The sequence below is a fragment of the Apus apus genome, chromosome 1 (assembly GCF_020740795.1).
Source record: "Apus apus isolate bApuApu2 chromosome 1, bApuApu2.pri.cur, whole genome shotgun sequence".
In the NCBI taxonomy this organism is placed as follows: domain Eukaryota; kingdom Metazoa; phylum Chordata; class Aves; order Apodiformes; family Apodidae; genus Apus; species Apus apus.
The window spans coordinates 132,701,799-132,728,982 of record NC_067282.1 but is presented as its reverse complement, the minus strand read 5'-3'; the positions used below and the strand labels follow the sequence as shown (position 1 = coordinate 132,728,982).

At 38.0% G+C, this 27,184-nt stretch overlaps 1 protein-coding gene across 1 annotated transcript in view; it reads left to right on the top strand.

The window, feature by feature from the left end:
• Nucleotides 1–27,184, top strand: part of SCUBE1 (signal peptide, CUB domain and EGF like domain containing 1) — a 201,000-nt gene that overhangs the window by 19,851 nt on the left and 153,965 nt on the right. Inside the window, exon 3 of the mRNA XM_051644074.1 lies at nt 13,452–13,580. Coding sequence (XP_051500034.1) covers nt 13,452–13,580 — 129 coding nt within the window. The remainder of the gene's footprint in view (nt 1–13,451; nt 13,581–27,184) is intronic.

Here is a 27,184-nt window from a genome sequence, read left to right as displayed (position 1 = left end):
TGCTTTCCAGTACAGGATATTTGAATGCTGTAGCTAGTAGTCTAATTTCTTGGCAAAGCCAGTTGATTGCATCTGTTTACTCTATATTTCTTCCTTGTCCAAATATTAGATGTGAGCACAGCTTTTCACAGTTTTTCACGTTTGAATTTTAAATTTCATCCTTACTTCTTTTCCTGGAGTTTTTTTCACTGAAATAGGTGTTCATATAGCCTAGCCTGTCCTCATCTGCTTCTCACCCCTCCATGCCAGGCAAAGCAGAGTATGTAACTTCATTAGTTCCTGTGTAGAGAGCCTCTGCTGTTGCATATTTCTCTACTAGCCAAATTGTTCAGGAAATGTTTTGAAGAGTTTATAAAGGGCAATGATGCAAAAGCTGATGGGTCCTTGCCAGTGTTCGCTATCTGTAGATCTGTGTCTCTGCTGGACGACTGTTACACGTTCACAGGTCAAAAACCAAAGCATACTTACCACTGGTTTCAGATTTTCTCCACTATTATTTGTCTCTGGTGATAAATAGAGCTCTGGCTCACAAGATAAATTTCTGCTTGGCTTTTTAGAAAGCTAAGGAGAGTCTTCATCATAAGTAATGAAGTCTATTTGTGAACAAAATTTTAGAATTGTCAGCATGTATCAGTAGGTCAGGGTTCTGTTTCAGGAATAAAAAGCTTGAATCCAAAAATTACATTAATGTAGTATATTTTTGAAAATGAAAGCCTTTGCAGTGATTTATTACCACAGCATCTAGTGCTTCTTGTTGATACTGGCCAGGGCCATACTTTCAAAAAAATGGAAACTGTTCATTCTCCACACTTAAACAAAATTACATGGCAGGTACTTTACATTAAAGAGTCTGTGCCAGAATTCTGAGTTTTGCAGCAAAATTGCTAGATGTTTTGACATCATTGTGCAGTTCCCAAATCCACTGACTTCTGATTGAGACAGTTCTTAGAGCTGTGAGCTGTTTCAGACAGCAGTGCTTTGTGTGCACTGACATTTAGGATATTATCTTTATTATCACAGGGTTTGACTTACTGAAAGTTGAGATTCTGAAATGCAATTCTGTGACAAGTTGAATTTGTCATTACAGAAACAAAATGTGACTTGATCGTCTTCAGCTCTCGCGTAATAAAATCTGTAGCCTAGTAACTTCTTTACTTTCTATATGGTGCACAAAGCTGGTGATGGACAAAAATGAAGCTGAGCATTTTGTAAGCCTATCTCATTAAAAAAAGTAATAAAATATTGTAAATCTTAGATGTAATTTCTATTTGGTTTAGTCTTCTCAGATTTTTCTGAAGCAAAGGTATCAAGCTCATAAAGGAGCAATTTCTCTTAAATGTAGGGTCATCTTGACTAATTTTACTCAGTTTGTTTCCTGAAGATGCTGAGTACCCACAGCCCTGCAAGTGACTCATAAGAAAAATGAATACTTAACACTTTCCTGAGAACATAATTTATACACAGATAACATTGCTTTATCTAGGCTGGAGCACTGTAAAATTCTTAAGCAGTTACCATCAGTGCACAACACCATAGAAAAGAGAAGAAAAATATGAAATCCCCAGCACTGTCTCCTGGATAAGAAAAGTGGAATGTAAAATGATTGATATTCTAACTTAAGCAACATGCTGATGTTAATATATTACTTTTGCCAAAGTTACTCTGGAGTCTGAATCACCATGAGGTGTGAGGGACTTTTATTTCATTGAGTTTTAATGAATGACTCATACTTTCATTTTGTGAAACATTCTGTGTGTGTTATAGCTGGTTTACTATCAGATGGAATTTCCTAGTCCAGATAAACACTTGTGTAGTTGGAAAAGCTATTTACAGCAAAAATAAATGTAATTATTCTGAAACAAATAAGGATTTGTACTTTAATCATCCAAGTTATCTTTCAGGCAGCTGCTATCTAATAGGTGAGGAGTTAGAGTCTTCATACTTGTGAAAGACTGAGAAATTCAATCCTTACAGGCTCTCTTTGCTATTCTCTGCAAGCCAAAATGCTGAGGAGTCTTCACTTCACAAAGATACTGTTGGGAAACTGTGTGAATTTGCATTTGGGGAACAGATGACAAAATAATGGGCAAGTTGGTTTTTTGGGCTTCAGAACTATTATTAAATCCAGTATAGTCAGGGGACACAAATCCATGGATCTCCTGTGTAGCATGTTTAGAAGTAGCCACATGACTTTAATAAATGTGGAAATAAAAGGCAGCCCTGAACAGGTCATTTGAATATGTGCAAGGATTCTCTCGTGGCAGTGCACAACTGTGTATGTCATGCAGAGTTCCTCTACTCATAGATAGATTATTTGGATGGTACTTCCATTGGGGTTTTTGTAGGCTGGTAGAATTAATAACTCTGGCGTGTCCCATACAAAGTAGGGAGTTTGACCAAGTAATGCAGGATGACAGGAAGCCCAACATTTCACAAATCCTACATGATATAAATTCCATTATATTACCCAATGGGATAATTGGCACAGCAGAGCAGTTCTCAGCCAGGAGTCTGGAGTAGAACAAGAACTACTGCTAAAGCCCATGTGGAAAAAAAGAGCTCAAAAATTAAGCCTGCTGTAAGAAGACAGAAAATTTGCTGTACAAGGATTTGCACCTCTGCTGGATAACATAACTTCTTCATATCCAAGAAGGTTGAAACCCACTGCAACATAGCCTGTCATACTGCTTGTGGCCTTAGCTGTCTCAGCCTGAAACCAAAGTAGTGTTTATCTGCCAGGGACTAATGAAGCACATGCTATGTGATACCAAGAAATCTTCCATTTTACAACATGTGGTCTGCCACCTACTTGTTCTGAAATGAGCAAGAAGGAAGAGCTTCCTTCTATTCTCCCACATGAAGAGACACAGAAAATAAGTTAATGTTCATCCACTGACAGGTAATAAGGAAATTTATTTCAAAATTGAAACCTGGGATTGTTTTCTTTTGTCAATGAATGGAATTTTTAAAATTATAGGCAAAGGATGGTGGAAGTATGCAATCTGAGAATGGGGGAGATACCTAGAGAGGTTGGAAAATAGGTGAATGATGTCTGTGTTAATCAGCTAGTTTCACTGTTTTAAACCTTTCCATCAACATTTTTAGATGCTTATTTCAAACTAAATATCTAAGAATAACCCCACCAGGACTTCCAGAAATTATCATTACTTACTGAAATAATTAGGATGTATGCACAGCAAGTGTGGCAGCAAGGCGTTCAAAATTATTCTCCCATTAAATCCCCAAGAACTTGCAAGGTTATATGTGAAATCAAACATTTCCCATTATATTAAAAGAGGGAATTGTGGTGGAAATGGCTGTGATTTGGAAGTGGTGGGAAAAATGCTGTCAAATGTCATGTTTCACATTCATAACAGCTTGTGAACAGGAAATCTCTCTGCTTGAGCTTGTTGGGCATGGCAGCTACTAAATAAAGGCAGACTCTAAAACTGTTACAGGCTCTGCAGGTATCCATTTTTATTTGGGTATCTCACTTGCAGTTCAAAGAACTTCTAGCCAATCTGTTTAAATATCAATTAAGAAAAACATCAAACCACAACAAACTCTCGTCAAGGGTCCAAGATACATAATGCAGGAGAACAATAATTTGGTTTTGTCTAGAAAAATACCATATTAACCATGAATGGAGCTGGAATGGTCCAAGAGAAGTTTCCATTGTGCTGTTTGAGATGTCACACAGGGACAATACTCAGGTATATGAATAGAAAATAATTTTTTCTTCAGTGAAAGTACTCGGGTGAATTTTTTTTTTCTGTAAGTGACTGTAGCTGTCCTAGGGTTTTAAACCCCAAAAGGTACTGGAGGTAAAAAATGCTATATAAACCTTATGTTAATGCAGTAGGAAGACTTACCAACCACTCAAAAGCTCTATAAGTTCCTAAATGAAAAGTGTTCCATGTAATTTATTTGATCTCCTGTGCATTCCTGCTCCTGGAGTGTTTTCATGCCACCATAAGGAGCATTTAGATGGCTGGCAAATTGCACCAAGTGCATGCAGAATCTCAACTTTCAGTTTCTGTGTCCTTTTTTATTTTTTTAAGTAATTTTGATTGCTCTGTACTTCAGAAATAGCTTTCTATTGGCAGAGTACACGCACACTGAAGCAGCAATGCATGTCTTGAACTGCAGGTGTCCTGAAAGAATTTATCAAAGGGGTAGATTCATTTGTCTGTTTTCAGTTTGATTGGCATATCAATGTCCAGCCATTAAAAAATGTTTTTCTAACTCCTTAAATTAGGAGTTTAAACAAGCAGGGATATGCACCAGAAAGAGAGCAGAGGCAGGAAGGTGAGGAAGGGAAGGTGAATTTAGGAAAAGTATAAGGAAGGTAGACTTCAAGGACCATATTTCTTATCAGTGAATGAAGAATGTGATGGTTGTTCACCAAAAACATAAAATATTATTATCACTCAGCTACTGCAGAAAAATTGGATTTTCACAATCTATTGCCTTGTTTCATTTAATAATGTGTGAGCTGGGTCAACTGAATTCTGCTTACAGTATTGGGTGCTTGACACTCTCTAGCCACTGAAGTCTTTAAATGTGACTCTAATTCTCCCTTTGTATGTTAAACAGTATTTGAAGATCATTAACTAAAACTTGCAAAGTAACAAGTGCTAAACACACTTTTCCTTCAGCTGATAATCTCAGAAGCTCATGTACTCCATTGCCTCTTAGAGAAGGACTTGTGTGTCTGAAAGCCTGGCTGTCTTTTCCTTAGCAGTGAAGATGGCTATTGTAAGGCCATCCTTACTCTTGTGTGTCTTGACTATTTGATTCATGCTTACTGTGATCAGTGTAATAACAGAAAACAAATTCAAACACAGGAGAAAATAAGGATCTGTGATATGTGTCTCTGTGCTTTCTCTGAAGTTAGGATCTAGTAAGTGTTGTCAGAGAAAAAAATATTGAACAAATTGAAAGGAAAAAAATGTCCTGCTCTACAGACTGTGAGAAACTGGATGATACCTCATCTACCTTTCGAATGCATCCTATACTGAGCAGAACTGAGCATCTCTAAATTGGAGAGTTATAGATTTGATGGGTGGACTGTTTGGTGGCTGAGGAATTGGCTAGGTGGTTGCATCCAGAGGGTAGTGGTCATTGGTTCAGGTGGAAATCCATAAGTGGTGTCCCTCAGGGCACTCTGTTTAGTGTCCTCAACAATGACATAGACAATGGGACCGAGTTTGCATACAACACCAAGCTGAGTAGAGGAACTGACATGCCTGAGAGATGGAATGCCATCCAGAGGGACCAGGACAAGCTCAAGAGGTGGACCTGTGTGAACCTCATAAGGTTCAAGAAGGCCAAGTGCAACATCCTGGATTGGAGCAATCCAGAAACCTCCCTAGAAGACAGTCTGAGAGACTTGGGGTTGTTCAGTCTGGAGAACAGAAGTCTCCAGGGACACTTTATTGTGGCCTTCCAGTACTTTCAGGACCTGTTGGAAGAGGACAAGGGATGACGGTTTTAAACTAAAAGAGGGTAGATTCAGACTAGGTATAGGGAAGAAATTTTTACAATGAGAGTGGTGAAAAAGTGGAATAGGTTACCCTGAGAAGTGGTAGAAACCCCATCCCAGGAAGATTTATGGTCAGGTTGTACAAGACTCTGAGCAACCAAGTTGAGTTGAAGATGTCCCTGCTGATTGCAGGGGAGTGGACTAGGTGGCCTTCAAAAGTCCCTTCCAACCCAAACTATTCTGTAATTCTGTGATTCTATGATTAAATTATTTTAGGCAAAATAGTTCTAAATATGAAGCTGTTCATACTTTAAAAATATATATATGATGTTTAACCAGCTGGACATACCTCTACATAGTTTGGTTAGTATTCCATTTCCCACCCTTTTTCAGACAAGTATTTTAGCAAGATACAATTCATGATGAACTTTTTTTCTCAGCCATCACAGCAGAAAAGGAAACAAAAAAAACTGCTACAGAGTACTTGGTATTTTCTGGGAACTATATGAAAATTACTTCCAGAAAAACACCCCAACAATACCACAGATTGCATCCAAATTGTCTCCACTAAGTTGTTACGGCGTTTTCATTTTATTGCTGTTTTTATACTGGAAAATAGGGGTTTGTGACATTTGTAAAGGATGTTGTAAAATGTATTACTTTTTTTTTTTTTTCTTTGTGGACCCACTAATAGGAAAAACATTGGAGGGGCATTGGCTAGAGTGGAAAGGCTTTTCAGGGATTTATGCTTATGCTTTACCTTATGCTAAACAACCTATTGTACCTGTTCTTTTTTTCCTTCTTTCACTGAGAAACATCAGGCTGCTTTTTCTGATTTTACCCTGTTCCCAGCCTGCTCACCCTTGACCTTGGCTCTCAGAGTAGTCTTAATGGCTATCAAATTTTACAGTTTTCTTGGGCACAAGCATCTTGAAAATGTCATGGCAACTTCAAAGCCATAAAAACTGCACTGTGTGTTCCTCTTTGATTCATTAGATTGTAAGATTTCCAAGGTCACAGCATCTAAAGAATAAAGATGTTAACATCAAAAAAATAAAGTATCTCAGGAAGAACCAGATGTAACAAATAATAAATTTTAATTTGTTTTATTTATAGAAAAAGGGACTTATGAAGATTTTTATGGTAAGGGATTTTTAGAAACGGACTTTACACTGAGACAAAGGTCAAGGTTTTGTTTGGGGTAGGAAAAAAATTAATTTAAATATGTCAATATTTTCTTAATTAAATTTGGACTTGGAGTAGATGCCAAATTATGCTAACACAAAACTCACAGAAGGAAGCAGTAACTCAGCAGGTCAGGTTGAGTGGACTCTTCATACATCTAGCTGGGTCAACTCTTGCAAATTTTAAGAGCAGAGCTGACCGCACTTCACATAATTTTGAACACGTGGAAATGGGCTGATGCTAAACTCCTCTTGAAAATCTAATTGGTTTAGTAATCTTTCTCAAGGTTGGATGTTTTCCAGAGAGCTGAACTTTTGGCAAATTTGGCCTGTACTTAACCAAAATGGTCTTTAACCTACATGAAGGCAGTTCTCTTCTTAAGAACAAGTGACTTTGTTCAGTTCAGGTTATCCAGTGTGTCTGTGTAACTGCTGAAAGTATATTGAATGTAGATCTGCCAAAGAAATAGAGTACATATAAATATCCCTGTGTTGTTTTTATTTATTTTCATGGATTTTACATTCCCCAAATGCAGCATTAAAAAGAATAAGATGCTGATCTGATTATGATCCAGGACTTCAACTTGTTTGTATTCTTGTCAGTATGCACGTTACTTCATTTCTGCCTGTTTTCTTAAACGTAACGGTGTTGATGCTACACTGCTGCTTGTTCTGAAATGGAAGTGGGAACAAGAAATTTAAGTGCTGCTCCAGTCTCACATAACTCTTCAGTATGAGTCCAGGAAACATGTCTTCCTGGTTCCATGAAGCCCGTGGCAAAAATTACTCTTGACTTTTGTAGGATTGGGATTTTACCTCAGGGTCTTTTAGTTTTGGATATTGCAAGGTCACTTCTTTCCCAAACATCTGAGATCAAGGTTGCATAAAACTATGTGGTGATGAAGACAGCTTTGTTTGTACTGTAGCTGTATTCTTAATTGTGTAGGATTTGGAACCTAGGATGGGGCTTTTCTTCTGTATTTTTCTGTGGAAATGAGGATAGTACATTGGTCCTAGGAGGAGCAATGACCAAAACTCAATAAAGAATCAGTGAAAGTTTTTGAAAGCTTTTAAGAGAGAAGCCATAGAAGTACAAAATACTGCCCCATGGAAATATGTGGTTCAGCATTTTGCAATGTCCTTTGCTCTATACCAGTTCTGGATAAGCAGGCAACATTCTGCAATTGTAGAATTGTAGTATGACCTTTTTTAGCAGATAATAGACTGATAATAGAGAATTATGCAAGTGGTATGCTTTGTCCTCTGTAGGGGGCCAGCAGCAACCTCTCATAGAGCAGGAAGGTAAAAACACACTTTCCTTGCTGGCAAGTTTTTGAGGACAATGTCATTAGCTGTCTCCATAATGCCTCTTTGGCAGTATTTTGTTTAAATCAGCTCACTAAACTGATAAAGATTAACATAAATATATTTTTCTCTTCAGATACTGAATAAATATGTGGATTTATCCATCAAGATACACTTACAAAGAATACAGTATTTATTTTTCTAGCTCTTCAATAGATACAGCTCCTTTAGGAAATTTTCCATGTCTCCATAATATACCTGTGTGCTAAGTTTTGTTTGTGGTTCTCTAAATGAGAAGAAATCGATGTGGGCAGAAAGCTTCCTTTGCCTATTTATTTTAAAATGTCCAAGCACATAAATTATTCCTTTCAAAGTCAATAGAAATTTGTGTTTACTAAATTAACTCCAGATCTTTCCCTTACATTAGTAGTCAAGAAATACTTTTAAATGAACACAGATTTTACCCAATCCAACTCCTATTTGGAACATCTTCTGTTCTGTTGTTAGTCTTGGGATCTGTGGCTTTGACAGATGCTGAGATAAAGGTAGTGCCAATGCACACATTTTCTCTGAAATCTGTGGAATTCAAGACTAAAAGTTGAATTTGGCTCATTGATTTGCAGGACTCAGCCATTTTCCCTTTTGCATGGTTAAGACTTCTGCGACAGCTTAGCTGTGACACTGATACAAAAATTTGTCACTTCCATGTAGACATTTGCTTTGATATCAGTAGCTTTGCCCATACTGGTCTATAGCTGCGTTGACAGATTTTGTTATATGTGTTGTAATGATTTGTGGACATTCAGAAACTTAATGAAGGGCAGCTGTTATAAATGAAGAGTGGGAATGGATTTTGCGGGAGGTAGATTTTGTACTTTGCTGTATAAAGTCTATGCCACCTTCTAGCAAAGATTGTTAGTTCTTGGAAAAGATGTTTGGTTAGCATGCAGCAGATTTCATGACACTGCTGAAAATGTTTAGACAAAATGAGAACTAGCATTTTTCCTCACTCTGTTTTACAGTTTGGTTTGTCATTTGGACATTAGTTACTGCATGCCAATGTGTCTTCTATTCTCAGCTGAAAAATAGAAAACTGAAATGTTGTGATACTGAAAGCAGAACAGATCGATTCTTGTTTTATTTTGAGCATTTATTAGTCAAGTTGTACGTGCTTCTGCAAGAACTGCTTCTCTGCTGGGTGGCCTTGTGAGACTTGTGAGAGTGCCATCCCTTTGTTGCAGAATACACAAAAGAAACAATTTCTGGGATAGTGCCAGTTTCAGATGTAATAATAAAAGAAGAATCAACCTCTGTCTTTGTAAGGTAGATACAAGTCTCCTCAGACTAAAAAAAAATTAGGTCACTTAAAGAAAACAACTTAAAATTCTTTTCCTGTAACTGAAATACAATGATCGTAAATTACAGCACTCTGTATTTTACCAAATGATCAAATTTTCTCAGATATTTGTCTAGGTTTTTTTTTAAAAAGTTCTTGATGCTTATATAATAATTGCAGTCCCATACAGTATGGACTCTTGAAGTAACACCACTGCTCATTGAAGGAAGACAACAGCAGAGCAAGGAACTGCTGTGTTCCCTAGGGTTGCTGAAAGAGTTATTTCCAGGCTGTAACAAAAAGATTCATCTCTGCTTTCCAGAAGGAATGATGATGTAGTTTCCAAGCTTCTTTCACCTTGGCAAACAGATGAACCAGGACAGTTACTAGTACACCCAAGTAAGGAAGATTTTTTAAATCTCTTTTTTCTCCTGATTTTTTTTTCCTTTAAAACTTCTGAAACAAGCAGTGGACTTTGGAGATTTCCTATACAAGATCCAGAAAGAGACGATCAAAACTAGGTCACCAATAGCTGAGGATGTGGTTGTATACATCCAGCTCCAGCATTAGGAGAGGCTGTCTCATTTGAACACAAGTAAGCCCAAATAGATTCTTGGCAGACTATCTCATTATTATAAATGGCCCTACACATTCTTAATAATTTTGGTACATTTAATTTTTTTTTCCAGGGCTCCTGTAATTGCTGCCATTGTAATACCATATGAAATTAATTTCACTTAGTGAGGAAACAGCAATACTTTTTCCAGGTGTTTTCTTCACTAGACACCCCAACAATTGTCTGTCTGCACAGGCAGAATTTGAGTAAAAACTTTGTAATACCTTGCCAGCCTAGGCAAAACTTCATGTTTCCCATTGCGAGCTGGACTGCAGTAAACCTTGCTGATTCAACAGTATATGCACCTACATCCAGCATGGCAATTTTGTGGTTGGATGGCTGCATTTCCCTGCTTCTCTTATTTCATTTTTCTGTTATGGTAACTCCTTCATGGTGAAAGACAATATTAAATAATCAAACACTAAAAAATGTGAAGGACAGTTGAAGCTACAAAATTAGTGGGGAGAGTTAACTTTTTAAGTTAGAGGGGTTTTTGGAGCCAAAAGTTTGATTAACACCCAATTCTATCAGTTACATTAAAACAATAATAATAACAACAACAACAACAACAACAACAACAATAGTAAATTAATATAGCTGGCCCCTGCAAATTTTGAGTTTTACAGTAGATAAAATTAAGAGCAAGCCTGCACATTTTATTTGTTTGAATGTACTCTTATTGTTTTAAGCTTACTAAGGAGTGTCCTCCTCCAGCTATATGAGAAGATGGGGTGGTGTTGACATGGTTTGCAGGCATGTTGTCTGCTTTTCTCTTGATTCAGCTGGAGCTTGAAAAAAGTTCAACATTTGGACTTTGCAGACTTTGTGCATACTTTTGGTGGGTTTTGTTTGTTGTAATTTGAAAAAATAAAGCGTTAAACTCACCATTTTTATCCCCATGGTGTTTTAGTAGCAGTACTGGAGACAGAAATTTGAGTCAGCCTGCCAGGTGAAGCCTGTTAAATAGCAATCTGGTTTGGGGGGAGAAAAAACCTACCAAAAACCCCACAACATGGCTCTTAAAAATAGGTAGAATGTTTGGTTCCACTCCTGTTTTTGTACAGTTCTTGAGGTACAAAAGGGAGGAGTAATCTTCTAATCCTTTTGCAAAATGCAGTGTAACTGGAGCTCCTTGAGAGAGAGAAATTAAAAGAATATATTCCTTTTGTTATTTTTCTGGTTTATGTATTTGTTAGATTACCTTTTCTGGAACTTAAGTATTTGTACTACATCAGCACCCTGTGCTACTAATTACAGAACAGCTTTTTAGGAATCAGTATTATATAAAAGCTGGGCATTCAAAAGCTTTATTTTCTTTGATTTTTGCCCTCTTTGAAGGCTCTCCCATTGCTTATTTAATCCTATTTGATTTGTTGTTTGAAAAAAGGGACTGAATTGATCAGGCCTGGGCAGTCAGATATTGAGTAACATAACAAATGATAACACTTTCTTCTGAATTCCCTCTTCTGAAGAAACTCAGTGCTGGATAAAAGTTAAGAACAAATCTTAAAATGAAGTTAGTATTTTTCCTGAGTGTCCTGAAGGAATGCCCAACATGCTTGATACAAAAATCTCGTTACATGCTCTTTCATTTTTCACTTGCCTTGTTAAAACATTACATTACTGTAGAGCACCATCTTTGTCCTTGTGGCCTGAGAATGATAGGAAGTCTCTGGAAATATTCACAAATGGTTATGGAAGCTGCAAGTAACTGCTAAGTGTCTGGAATGCTCTGGCAATATGCACCCAGGGCTGTAAATAAGGGAGAGTGGCTTCTTGGGGACTTCACACTGCCATGCTGCAGGTGCTTGGAATGAGCCCCGTCGCAGTGATTGACTTGCTGGTTATTGTTTTCAGGAAAAAAACAGATTTATCTTTAAAGGTTAGGAAGTTTACCTTTAAGCAGCAGGTTTTGTTTTTATTAGGAAAGATCCTTTCTGCAGCTTCTTATTTCCAGCATTTTCATGGTGCTGAATGCTGAGTTACAAAAAAGCTAACTGGTTTTGCAGATAAAGTCAAATTCGTAATTCCTGTTCAAGCTTCTGAGGAGATAGTGGAAGGAGGGCTTCAGAGCTGTTGGAGGGAAGTGGATGGAGACCTGGGCTATTCTGAGTTTAAGGTAGGTTTGTGGGAAGGGCAGACTTGAGGGGGAAGGCTTGCAGAAAAACTTGGGAGGAGCCTCTCCCTACGCTGACAAGTCAAACTTCTCAGAGGATTGTGCAAAGAAGGACAAAAGTAGCCAAACTCAATCCAAGCATTGATGGACTGAGTCTAATATGACCTTTCAGAAGAAGTTGGTTTTGCCAAACTACTTTCCTGTCTTGGGGTTGTAGCTGAGTATGATACCAGGCAGCAAAGCTTTTCCTGGAGTACTTGTTAAAAAAAAAAAAAGGAACATGAACTTAACACAGAAATATTTCAACAACTTTTGCAATGGAAGACACATTTAAATGTACAACCAGGATAGCACTGGTGTACTAATAGGTCATTTTCTAAGATCACTTTTATCTGTTTATCATGCACTAACCTGGGGACAGTGGCTGGGGTTTTTGGTCTTGTGCATCACAGATTTATGGGTGTATTTTTAGCTAGTTGTTGTGCACCATTGAATGACTCACAGCAGTGACTGTGATGCTGATGTTCCACATATAAGCCAGGATACAATCTGTAAAAAGAAGAAATTATGCACTTTCTGCAATGAGTGAAAATCTAATTTTTATCTGAGAGAGGGAAGATCATAACAGGGTTGTTTGTAGTTGAAATAGAGTGCACCTCTCTTATTCATGGTACTCTTTCAGATACTGGCTAGAGTACTAAAAGTAATTAAAAATAATTTGAGAATACCTTCTAGGAAGAAAATATTGGACTTGTTGCTGTAAGTTAATTAATTCAGGAAAGTATAATATGGCTTATTTTGGGGGGAAGGGGAAGAGACAGACAAAGCTGTAGCAAGTTATCAATAGTAACTTCATAGAGCTCAGTAGACTGTGACAGCTATTTCAGAAATGGTGTTTTTCAAGTTTTATTGTACAGAACTATAATCTTATGTATTGTCAGGAATAGACCAAATATTCCTTGCTCTGAGGAGATACATTTTTGTAAAACAAGGCATACTTCTCTCTTATGTCATATTAATAGTATGTTTCAGATGGATGGCTGTTTGTTACCACAAAGTTAAAGGTTTAACTCCATGTCTGCTTGATCATTTTAAAGACAAAACCCAAACCCTAAATTTTAAATATAAAAATTGTATCCAAATTGGGTATTTAAATAACATATAATTGCTTACTGTGATAATACTACAACTGTTTTGGGAAGGAGTGTTCTATACATTGGCTTGCTGCTTTTCAGTCATATATGACCCTGATAGGTTCAGTCATCTGTTGGATGAAGTACTCAATACGAATATATAGGACGATTAGGAACATGCATATATTCAAAGATCATGCTTGATGGGAGAAAATCTTCTGTATTCTTAGTGTTCACTTTTTACAAAAGATTCTTTTTCTTCCTCTTGTGTTTTAGATATTGATGAGTGTGAGAATGACTTCTACAATGGGGGTTGTGTCCATGAGTGTATCAACATTCCAGGCAACTACAGGTGTACGTGCTATGATGGGTTCATGTTAGCCCATGATGGCCACAACTGTCTTGGTAAGTAGTGAATGTTGGTAAGAACATTTCATTTCATGGCTCTGCTAAGAGGGCCTCATCTGCCTGCTGCATTTTGTCATCTGGTATGTTTTCAGTAAAGACTTGATACAGATCACACTGAAGAAGTTCAAACCTGCTTGTTGACTCCTTTGTGGTTTAGACCAGACCCTTAATGTTGACACTTTTAAACCCTACATACTCAAATCAAGTTGCCTGTCTTGAACATTGCTAAAAATCTCCTTGACCTCTAAAGCCTGTGCTGGTTGCCAGTTCAGGCTTCTTTTCTAAGAAAAGTAATTGGTCCAATTAACTTAAATATTTTTTGTCTGTTTCTTCCAACTTTTGTAATTCTAGTCATATCTTAAAAGCCCCTCCTCCCTTTTTTTCCCCTTTTCGGGTAACATAGTTCTAGGGTGTGCTGCATGAACATAAATTACAGAATGTTAAAAGCATAAGTATGATGAAGGAATAATTGGACAATAAAACAAGCCAAAGAAACAGTTATCAGTAATAGCTGTTTACAAAGGGGAGAGACACAGCCATCTACAGAGCAAGCTTTTAATTGCTTCAGCAGTCTGAGGACTTGGGGATTATTATTTTTTTTTAATGTCCATTGCTCTGGTTTAATTTAGTTGCATTTATCCCATAAGCTAAAAAAGTACATGTTTTGTTTTGAAATTCTTCATGGCAATCACCTGGCAATGAATTATGTCTTGTATATCCAGTTTCCCCTATCTGCTTACTTGGTAGTAATTGTAGCTAAATCCTAGTGCCCAGGGACTCTCTTTCTCAATATTCCCAATATAAGTGCAATTACCAGTGCTTGGTACAGTCCTAAATTTCTTTCAAGGCTATTTTTATAAAACAGTGGGGAAAAGGGGTATTTTTATCGTAGTCACACAGCACCTTTACTGTGGTAAAACTTGACGTTCTTTACAAGAAAATCAAGAAATCAGCTACCAGAACCAGAAATAATAAAGTCCAGTAACTCCAATCTGTGCTCACTAAAGCTATGGAAAAACTAGAATTTGGATTTGATTAGCCTTTCAATGGATGTATTTCCTACTGAGTTAATTTTCAGACTGAGTAATATTTGTTGATTATATAACCTGACCATTGACAGGCTTTGAGTCAAAACTTCCAAATTTCACTTGTTATAGAACACACTAAATAGATTTATTTACCTCAGCCCGAGGCTGTCAAATGATTAATTGTGCAAGAGGTGTTTTTTATGCAAAGAGCAGCCAGACATTCATTTAAAAAAAGAAAGAAAAACTCAATTTGTACTACTGTTTATAAATATCTCTAAATAAAGCAGGACACAAACATAATAAAATAGTTCAACTGTTTGGAAGTCAAATAACTGTGCACGTATGTTCTTTCAAACAGTTTGCTATTTTCAACTTTGTTTCCAAGTTATTCCCACAGAAGTAGGTTAGCAAGTATGCACAGCTAAAGGAGTGACCTGATAAAGGATAAACCTTCAGGAGATTTGTGCCATTTATTTGCACCCCTTCTGTCTGTCTTGTTGCTCTCTGGTCATGTGGTCATGAAACATACAGGCTGGATCTACAGAGATCACTAGATTTCTAATTTTCTTGTAATTATTTTCTATTAATCCACTTGTGGGGTTTTTTTTGGGGAAAAAAAAAAAAAAAAAAAGGCTTACAGTAATGTAAACCATTGTGCTCAACAGGTGGCTATGGTTGCAAGTATTGATCCAAAGATTGCCAAGAAAACTTTCACATTTTTTAGAATCAGTGTCTGCTCACACTCATAGTCTACTCTGAACTGACTTTTTTTATTGCCCCAAAAATGTTAGGAACCCTGTTGCTTCTAGAAGAAGTTCAGCTAGCAGATGAGTGGGAATAATAGCAAAGGGCTCTCCTAGTGTTCAACTTTCAGACACTAAAAGAGGTCACAATTGCCTTTGTAATTTTAAGACCACAGACTGGGGAAGTTTCTGTTTCTCATATGCAGATTGAATAGTTGCAACTAATGGTCTTCAATATGTCTCAGTAAAATAGCTGGTTTTACTTAGAGACACTGAAAAGGGCATCAAGGCACATTCCCCTTTTGCCTTGCTTTAAAATTTGAGTGAGTTTGCTGAGGTAGTGTCTGGTTGTAAAGTCTCACACTGAATTTTTTAATCCTGACAGTGACCACTCAGATCTTGCTATGACAGCCTGTTGTGTGCTGACTCAGATTTGGGACATCGTTGCTAGAAAACAGAGAACTTCATTTTTCAGTCATCATTTGGGCCCCAGCAGGCTGCTGGCATTACCAGTTAGACTGGCTGCTGGGATAGCCTGTTTGTGCCCATTAGCACAATATCAGTTTTGAAAAGGGGGACATTCTAGTCTTTTTCCTTCTGGAGTAGTTGTAGTAGTTTCACTTGTGCTGCCAGAAATGTCTAAATGCAGTTGGTTCTTTTTAAGAAGAGGCAGTGAGGTCTCAAATGAAAAACAAGCCTTGTCTTTTCACATTATTAAATTAGTACTTTTGTAACCTTTTGGAAAATTGTCCCAGCATGTAAAGCTAGCTTAATTTATTCCAAATATTTTTTTCCCCATGAGGAAACTGGGCACTGAAAGGTTTTGAAGTTTTGATGAGTCCACTGGTTTTCACCTGTTCTTGCTTTTTGAGAAAGCACTTATTTTTAATGGATTACAAGGAGACAACTCTTAATAAGATTGCTAATGGTATTTTTCACCTTTCAATGCATTCTTTTACTTACTCCACCCTCCCCCCCATACCTCAATGGGACTTCACAGAACTGGAAAAATGAGGATTGCTATTTGGGTATCATAGCATATATTCTATGTATCAAGTTTATGTTCCTCTTAGAAAAGGCATGTAAGATTTGATTAGAACAATGAAATTAGGTCTCTATACACATTAAGAAGGTCTGTAATGGATCTTGTCATTTCCATAGACTTTGTAGATGAGCCTAGAACATTCACAGCAAGTTGATTTTGAAAACCCTGCCTGAACCGTCTTCTCATACAGCGCCATGGGTGTGTATGGGCTTGGATAGAAGATTTGGTAGGAGTTATCTAACATCAGACTACACTATTCCTACCTCTCTCCCCTCCTTTGGCCTTCCAGGCATTACTGTTGCAGTCCATTTTGTCAGCATGTGAGAGCCAGGACGCAAGAACTCTCAGGGGGCAATTTGACGGTCCAAACATATATTCATATAAACATAGAATGGTTTGGGTTGGAAGGGACCTTAAAGATCATCTAGTTCCAACCCCCCTGCATGGGTAGGGACACCTCCCACTGGACCAGGTTGCTCAGTGTCCCATCCAACCTGCTCTTGAACACTTCCAGGGAAGCAGCAGCCACAACTTCCCTGGGCAACCAGGTCCAGTGTCTCACCATCCTCATAGTGAAGAATTTCTTCCTGATGTTTGACCTAAATATCCCCTCTTCCAGTTTAAAGCCAGTACTCCTTGTCCTATCACTATCTTCTCTAATGAAATGCCCCTCCCCAGCTTTCCTGTAGGCCCTTCAGGTACTGGAAGGCCACTATAAGGTTTCCCTGGAGTTTTCTCTTCTCCAGGCCGAATAACCCAAATACTTGCAGCCTGTCTTCATAGCAGAGGTGCTCTAGGCCTTTGATCATCCTTCATGGCCTTCCAACAGCTCCATGTCCTTCTTATCCTTCTTGTGTTGGGGGCTCCAGAACTACAATAGTATGGCAAGATGATTACAATCATCTGTATAAATAACAAACTTGGAGTATTCACAAGTAATTAGATCAGAGGCAGTTGACAGTTTAAGTGTTTTTTCCTGAGTTTTTGTTTCAACATTTTTGTCTTTCTAAAAAAATGTAACTTATTTATTTGTTGGGAGGTGTTTGGTTAAGAATTCATGGCTAAAATTTATACTGGAAAATATTCAAAACTGTCCTCAGGGCAACTTTACTGGCTTTCTATTTGGCACTTTTATTGAGGAATTTCTCAAATATAACATGAAATGACACCATTGGGAATTCATACTATGACGAGGTCCTTGTCTGGATAAAAATAATTTATTTTAGCACTGTAATCACTTGAAATAGCAGTAGTTCTTTCTCAAGATTGCTCTAAATTCTGCTCAGTGGATGCAAGACTAATGTTTGATCTCATGCAACACGGTTTCTTTATCGGTCATTTGAAACAAGTCATGAAACATGTTGTCCCCTCTCATATATGAAGTACCAGTTTGGTATTTTCTTTTAATAAGCAAATAGCTCACTGGTCCAGATGGTTTCTCCTGGTTTATTTTTTTTCCTGCTTCTTATTGATAAATTGATTTTTCCTTCTTGGTGTATTTTACATGTTGAGGCATGCTATTAATTTTTATTCTCTGTTGCGTTTAGGATAGATCATGGCATAACTGATCATCCTTCCTATTAGTGCCCAACACTTTACCCATTTCGTTTGTAGTAAATCAGAGTCAGTTCTCAGGTACCTGGTGAATATTTACTGCAGTATCAGTGCCTATGTCTTTAAAACTGTGTTTTCAAAATATTCTCCCTGCTCTGATTCAGCATGACACTTAAAGGTGTTCCTAATTTGCCTAGGTTTTTTTTTTTACTTTCTTGGCTTAATATTAAGTAAGAAGAATGGACTTTTGCATTTGTGTAAGTAAGTGCATTATTGGTTGGAGGCCTCTTTGGCACTTAGGCATAATTTTACTCTGTGTCCTCTCGGAGACTTTCAGTAAGACAAAAGGCAGATAGCAAAGGCCATAGATTGAGCCTGGTGCTGTAAGCCTGGGTGTTGAAAAAAGTGAGATATGTGATGGGTGGAAGATGCCATGAGAAGGCTTAAAAATTTGTCTGCCTTTTCAGTGAGATTTTCAGGGAGCTTGGCATAGCTGCCACTATTGTGACTCCAAAATGGAGTCAGGAGAGTGAAAGAATTTACCGGGATTTTTCGTTCACTTTCAAGCTATTGGGATTGGAATTGTCATATCAAAAGAAACCCTCTGCTCCTTTAGCAGCAGTAGGGCTTCAGCTGGTGGAGGACTGTTCAGTTTAGGACATTGCACTTGGATGAAGCTAAAAGAGCAGTGAGAATAATAAGCGATCTAGGAAACACAGAATCATGGAGTGAAAGAATATGGCAAGTTGCAAGGGACCCGTAAGGATCATGAAGTCTAATGTGGCTAAAGCAAGAAGAATGAAAGAAGAATGAAGAAGAAAGAAATAGTTTTTCTTCTAGGGCAGAGAAGATCAAAAAGAAAATGCATCAAATGCAAAAAAGGTTGCTGAAAAGAAGCAGATTTTTACTGTTTTGTTTTTGTATCCCTGCAGAAATGAATGAAGAAGTGCAATAGTGCTTGGTTACTCCACTTGGGAAATTCAGAAAGAGCATTAAACTATTTTTCCTTTCTCCTGAAGGACTCTCATGTGGAGTACCATTATCTTACATTAATCTCTCTCCTACCATGTAAAAATGTAAGCTTCTGGGAGAGTATTATGTGCTGTGTTGTTCTGAAGTATCACCAGAGAAAGGAGTTCTGAGGCTTATAATGGTATTACCAAACCTCAGGATTTATCCAGGAAAAGCTTGCTAGAAACCCTGCTGAAAGCAAGTTGTTGCTGGTATTCCTGATGAAGTCTGTATTCAGCATCTGAAAATAGAAAGTGGAAGAGAGCACCGTAACTATTTGGATCAGAAAGCAGGGAGCCTTCCTTCACAAAATTTCCTTGCAAAAGATCTCACATGTCAGCTGATACTCCAGGTGTTCAAGGCTTTCTGGAATTCAACTACCTCTGATCAGAACATGAAAAAAAAAGGGAAAGAGTGTACAAGAAAAATATGTAGCAACAAAAGCTGACTGACATTGGTTCCTTCTTGAGAAAACCATATAAAACCTTCTCCCCATTCTGCTCTTCTATAATTTTTTCCTGGAGGCAGACTTTTGTCTACATTGTGCTGGTTTGGTTTGGCGGGCTTTTTGGCAGCGGGGGAAGGGCCCCAGGGGTGGCTCCCATAAGAAGCTGAGAAGCTCCCCCTGCCCCAAAGCCAGCCAAGGAGCCATTAGAGGGACAAGAGATGCACCTCTGCCATTAACATACGAAAGAACGAGCAGCTAGGAAAGGTGAGTTGGTGGAGGAGAGCAGTGCCAGTGGCTGGTGAGGAAGAAGGGGAAGAAGGTGCCCAAGCAGAAGTTTCCCTGCAGCCCATGGCAAGATGGCAGCTGTGCCCCTGCACTCGTGGAATAACGTGGTAGAACATTCCCTGAAGGCACCAGGAGGGGTGAACTTGGCCAGTGGACTTGGATTTTGTGACCAGAGGATTTGCTGCCAGTGGACTCTGATGATGCAGCTGTGGAAGACCCCAGAGCCAGGGGAGGTGGCTGTTCCCGAAGCAGCCCCTGACTCTGTGGGAAGCCCAGGCTGGAGCAGCTCCGGACCTCGTGGGAAGGACTCATGAAGGAGAGGTTGGTGGAGGACTCTCTCCCATGGGAGGGACCCCGTGGGGAAGCAGGGCAGGACTGTAAGGAATCTTTCTTCCTGAGGAGGAAGGAGCAGCAGGAACCACCAGCCTGTGAACTGACTCTAAACCCCATCCCCTGTCCCCCTGTGCCGCTGCGGGGAAGGAGGGAGAGAAACCGGGAACAAAGGGATTTGGGCCCGGGAAGAAGGGAGGGGCGGGGTAACATATGCAAGCCCTGCTCTGTGTGTGTCTGTGTCCTGGGTGTGTGTGATTAGTGTGAAATTAAATTATTATTTTTTCCCCAAGTTGAGTCTGTTTTGCCCAGGACCTTAGTCAGTGAAGAACCCTCCTTGTCCTTTGTCTCGACCCATGAGCTTCTAGTTGGGTTTGTCCTTCTCATCCCAGCGTATGTATTGAGGGGCTGGGGGGGATGTTGGAGTTCAGTGAGACGCCATGTGACTGGTTCTTTGTTGTTATGTTAGGCCCAAACCAGGACATACATATAGTGAGGGAATTCTTCCTAAATAATGGACACAGCTCGTTGTTTTCTGTTTGTCAGATCAAATCTGGGAGTGAAAAATATTTCAGAGTATAGAATGGAATTGCATGGTGTGCAATTTTCTTTTGCTTATCTATTCAGGTATAAATGTGAATAGCTACAGAGTACTACTCATCTGTCGGTTTTGTGTAGTGCTTGGCTTTTTGTTTGGTTTTGGTGGGTTTTTTCCTCCTTTACTCTAAGATAACGAGGTTAGCATCTAAACCCAAGTTTCAGACTTGCAGTGCTTTGTTAAAAGCTGTTGGCATATTTTAAAAGGGGAGAGATTTTAATTCTGGCATGTAGGCTTAATTCCTAGTTGGGTAGTAGTAATCTACAGTCTGATTCAGATGAGAAAAACATTAGTATGTACACTTGTGTACGTATATCACATCATATTGTTCATCCCCTTTCAGTGAATGTTCCAGTGCTCTATGGTTGTCTTCCAAAACAAACCCAAACTAGTCAGAACACAAAATCTCCTTATTCCTGACCTTCTATTTGTCTTAATATATACACTGGGAATAGGAGTTATGGCCTAATCTGCCTATCATCATGAAGCAGAAGAGTTTCAAGTGTATGAGAAATAATTTCTAAAGCTCCCAGATGTAAAATGTCAAGAAGTGGTACATAAGTCATTTAAGATTGCATAACCATTGCTATGATTAAAGAAACTAATATCTTCCTTTTAATTTAGCTTTATTTTTCTTCTTTTCGAGACAGCTGTGCACAATGTGTTGCTTTCTTGAACTCCAAATGATTGCTTCTATTAGTGATGTTTATTTTACTCTGTTGCCCAACAATTCAAATAGATTTTATTATTTTTTTTTAATGTGAATATTTTAAATATAGAACTAATCAGCTTTTGGAAAGTTGGTTTTAGTTTCATAAAAACAAATAGTTTAAAGAAAAGCTGAAAAGTGGTCCATTTTCTTGGCTGTCTTCCAGTTTTCCTTGCCCTCCTTTTGTAATTCCAGGAGACTTATTAGGTGAGCTGACAGTTCAGTATTGTCCTCCTCTAGCACATCAGCAGGACCTCTTATGATACTATGAGTCATAAACTCTCTTCCAGTTTTTCATGGTTTATAATCTTAAACTCCTTGGCAGACAGAAAAGGGTTGAATAAACCCAACAGCCTTCTTTTCTTAACTCTTCATTTTTTTAAAACACCTGTAATTCTCTGATATTTTTTTAGAGAAAGTTATTAAAATATGAAATCTTGATTTCCATTGATTCCAGTAAGAGTTTTACTTTAGCACAACTTTAGGACTTGTCAGTTGTTTTGTGTCTGAAGAGAAGGAGGCCAGACTCCCAAATCAGGGCTCGGTGGTTGAGTAATAGGGATCTGTTCTAAATGTGAGGGACCTAAGCACAAGATGGGACCCTATACAATATGTGTTTACATACAGGATGAGAAGTGTTGAAATGCAGGTTTTAACAATAGATTTATCTGTTTATTTTAAACCTTTATGCATTCTGTATTTCTGAAAAATATGTTTGGCACTGATTGGGTCCTTGGAGCTTAGTAAGAACCTCTGGATAAGGGGATGCCTGCAGATGGGGGCCCAAAAGTATTAATTACTGAACCTCTTCCAGAGAATTTACACTGGGTGCATACACAAAAATGTGCACTGCAAATTGCACAACTAACTGAATTTTAGTGACTAATGCATTCTTTCAGGATGAAGAACCCGAGTATGTTTTTTAAAGTTCTTTGTTTTTCAGACAAAACCCCTAAATGCTAAAGAAAGTTACTTTCTGATATGTTTCTTCAGCAAACTAATTTTTTCTGTATTACTTTTTTCAGATCTTTTATGGGTCTTGCTTGGTCTGTACATTAGATGAATGGTAACAGCTGTGATTCATCACAGCAATTTAGAGTATCAAGTCCTTGTAGTACAGTGGCCTGCATCGGATTCTATAACATGTACTACTGTTCTGAAATGCCTTCTGCTAGCTGATGACTAGGTGCTGAGCAACTATGAGTAGCTAGAATAATAACTAAATGTTCTAGAAACAGTTCTATATTAGATATTTACATACAGCGTCTGTATGTATGTGTGTTACCTTTGGTTACTTTGTTGTCTGCATTGTGTGATAGACTTCATGGTGCAAGTGGTAGCAGACAATGGCAGAAATAAGTGACATCTCTCTTTTGAGAGGGGATTTTTGTAATATGTTAATTCTGATGATCTTCCTCTTCTAAACCTCAGATTTAGTTTTATGGCACCTGGGAGCTGTAGAAATTTCCAGACTCTGAGCCATCACAGCCTCCTCCCTTCATGGTAGGTTCCGTGATGAGAATCAATATCATGGTTCTTGCATATCAGTTTGAAAAACATTTAACAACCAAGAAGTTAAGCTCTTCATGTCTGTAAAGCATATGAAGTCCTCAAATTAAGAATTACTTTAAATGTCCTTCAGTGGAGTGTAAATATCTGCATACAACCCATCTATCTGTATTCACCTTGGAGCCACTAGAGAGGTATTTCGTGTACATGACTCTCCTCATTCTAATGTAGGTATTTACTGTAGCTCAGATGAACTGGTCCCTGTTTTTTTCATGGGTGCAGTCACATGGACTTTGGTTAATCAACATCTTTGAAAATAGAGTTGTTGCTATCAGAATTGAAGCCCAAAACTGGGGACTAATTTTGAAAATAACATCCATGTTCACTCTGGAAATCCAATAAATACATGCATTGGGATTGATGGAAAGGTCTCCGATATCCAGCCCTCTCTGAAGCTAGGATCTGAACACTGCTTTTCTTATCCTGTTTTTTCTATTTCTGTATCTGAAAGTTTCCCCTTTTGAAAGTACTCTAATGTTTAGTCAACCCACATTAATCTTTTAAGTTCGAATGAGGTATAACTTTCTTTACATGTTAATTTGCCATATGTTTGCTTTCTTAAGCCAGTGTGATCTGAAAAGTACCAAAACAAGTGAGTATAAATCAGGGTAGGCCCAAGGTTTTTTGTTGGGTATGGGGAGATAATCAAAAGTGTGGAATAAATCTTGGTTGCTGTCAACTGTGAAGTTAGATTCTCAGACTATCATAATAAATTAAGAAACTGGGAGCAATGTGACAGCAGCATCAATCTCAGTGTCTTGTTTCTGCAAGTCATCTTGTTGTCTGAGTTGTTTTTTTTTCAAATACTTACTCCCTGGAGGAGGTAATCAGTCACAGTTAAGATTTCTCTGTGTGAAACCCTCAGGAAGGTAAAGGATAGTCAGTTTAGAGTGTGAAGTTGATATGAATAAGTCACATCAGTTAAATCCCACATTAATGTTCCTATTTGGTCTGATATGGCTGTAAGTGGTTGTGTCTTACAGTTCAGCAAAGTCAGATTTTTATTCTGCATTATTTATTCTGCATCCTTACTGCTTTATCTTGTTTGTGTTAGTTTTGTGTCTTTTTTAATTCATCCTGACTTTCTCATAATACCAAATTTCTAAGCCATTGTTGCCTATATTGGTATATACCTGAAGAGGAAAACCGCATAATATATTAAAGCTAACCAAAGAGTTTTGGAGCCACATTATGTTATACTCTTACTCAAAGCAAGGAAGAACCTGACAGTGCAGAATTTCAGCCTATAGTGGGTGTGTTTACTAGTCAGATTACCTTCTGAAAAATAGTTTTTGTCATTCAATATCATGCATATATACATTGGTATTTTTATACTCAACTTCATTTATTATTTCTGTTCTCTATTTTGAAGGCAAAACTAAGATATGGCTTCTGAAATTAGTCAGACACACAGTAAACATTTCTAATATGACAATGAGGAGTATGTAATGGATCCCTCTAGTGATGTATAGTGACAAACTCGGAGCTTACCGGTCAGGGAGCCAGACTTTTGTCATGTGAGATATGAATCACTTGGGGCTTGGCTACATAAGATGCTAAGCACCCTGGTCCCAGTGCATCAAAACTGCCCGCACACACGGTGTCGGTCATGGTATCTGCTGCCTCTGCAAGTGCAGCATGAGACTGTCTATATGCCACCAGGTGTTACTCAGTACTTACAAAAACCTCTGAAACATCTTAGGGAAATCTAAAAGACTTTATTTTACTCACTTTAAAAATAACTGAAAGAGCTCCTCCCCCCTATAAGCTCAGTATCGATTAGGGTCTGAAGGGATTCGTTGTCAGTCAGCCTGTTAATGTCTGCACATTGAAAGAATGTAAAAACTCATTTTTGTGCTCTGAAATGACATTAATATCATGGGTTTGGCCTGAGTTTTGCTTTGAGTGTTCAAATCTGAAATCACAACTCGAAGAACTCTAGGAGCCTGAGCTCCAAATAAAGAGGTTCCAACAAGAGTACACTTTATATAGTCTCACACAGGCTACATATCTGAGAGGGACTTCAGAGACCTCAAGTTGCAGAATTTGTCAGTGGATGGTCAGTCCATTTGCCTTCTAAATACTTTTCCCTCTGACTGAAGATTCTGTACAACCAACATCTGATATCTTAGAGTAAAAGGTAAGAAGGATTATAGTGGAATAAGTTGCCCATAGAAAGCTCTGCATGATTCCTGTCATTTACAGATTAACTTGTGCATGAAGACACAAGCTTTTCTCTCTTGTATATGTATTTAAACTATCTGATGCAACTGCCAAGTGAGTAGATGCATTAACTACGTATATTGGACACTGCTAACAGAAGACCCTGACTCAAGGATTTTGGGAAAAAAAAATGCACACTGTTCTATAGCTGTTACGGAAATCCATTTGTGTTCCTGCATGTTGGTGAAAAGAATGTATAGCTCCTGTGAATTTCATGGGGAAGGTGGGGATGAAGCAGCTGTTTTTATTTATTTTCTCTTCTTTGCTTGCTTGTTTTGGCTTTCATTGCCATGCCGGCTCCTTTACATAGTTATGAGTCAGGGGTTTTTTTGACCATTCATGCTTTTCATTGACAGTTCCCACCACTCTTACTAATCAAAGCAATGCTGTTCTCTTGAGGTGCATAGCACTAGCACAGTTTACATGTACTAATGGCCAGCAGCTGCTTAGCAGGTGTCTTAACTGTTTTCTAGGGCTTTTTCTTAAAACCAGTTAGTCAAAACAAACCCACAAACCAATCCAGCTCGTACTGTGCAAACACAGCACAACTAGGTTGGGTGGTAAACTAGTATTGCTGTTCCATATAAAAAAGTAATTATTACTGTAAGATCTTTAATATTTTTCAGGTATTTCTGTCAAGAGAATTCAGAGAAAATATTTATTCTAAATACTGCTTTTTGTGTTACTGATGTTTAGGAGAGTGGAAATGCTGAATTGGTTTCCCCAGTGGCACAAATGCCCATTTACCCAAACATTTTGTGCCAAATTAAGGATTAATTCACTGAAAATATACCTACTGAAACTATCCAGAAACCGAGGCTGCATTTACAAACCACTTATCACTTTCAGAAAAATTAAATTTTTTTATATGACATACAGGAGCAATTTCAGCACTTCCAGACATTTTCAGTATTTTCCCTTTCCCCAGAAGCTTAATGCATAGTTATGTGCCTGACTAAGCCAGTGTTTCTCAACTCCTGATGTAGTTCTCTTTTCAGTTTGTTTAAGGTTGTGCTTCAGGCTCTCCCATTTATTCCACTTTTCATGGATTTAAGTATTATTAATACAGAGAGTGAGAATGACTTCATAGTCTACTGGATGCTGCAATGCTTGGTTTAAAGTTCCTCTTCTGAATCTATAGAGTTCCCTAATTGTGTCACTGATAAATAACAAAATAATTAATCTAGCCATTTCCTTGGCTTTTATTACCAGAAGTCAGGAACAAAATTATTCATATTATACAGAACTAGAAAATGTTACCAACTTGCAATATTATTTCATTTTTAATGTTAAATTATATTGATGATTTTTTTACCCACAGCAAATTTTTTAAAATTTTTATAAGAAACAAACAAACAAACCAAAACCAAAACAAAAACCCCAAACAAATAAAAACAAACAAAACAAACCACAAAAACCAACCAAACAAACAAAACCTATAAAACAGCTATGAGTTAACCCAAATCAGATTTTTCTGATCCTGGCAGGGTCTCTCAGTAGGATGTTAAAAAAGCTGGTATAAGCAGTAGTTTTCCTGGAAGAAGTATATGAAATGCTGTTTCAGTGGAGCCTACAGCAGTTAATGATGCTCCAGAGAAAGCCCAGGGGTAAGACAAAGTAAGGGACATTATGATAATAGACTGGGTAACTTACTTGTCCCAAATTATTCCTTCAGTTGATCAGGACTGCTGCTTGTTTGCGTTTGTAATTAACTTCCTCCTTCTAATTTATGGAGTATTATTAATCCAGCATTGCAACTTGGAAGGCCCTGAGTGCAGCTAGACATCAGTGGGAACTGCAAGCTTATTGCTAATGGGGCTTAGGCTGTCCACACCTCACAGTAAGAGCCTCATGCCAAGCTGGAAGCTTGACATTCCCTGGGCCGTGATGGTGTAGATTAAACAAAGCAGGATCAGATTCATACAAAATTCTTTTTAAGCCCCACATCAGAAGAATGGATAACTTGTTAGAAATTACTGATTGGGAACTTTCTTGTGTTTAGGCACTGTTGGCAGGAGGCCACTGTGTATGTCGTGTCTGTCTAAAAAATAGACATGA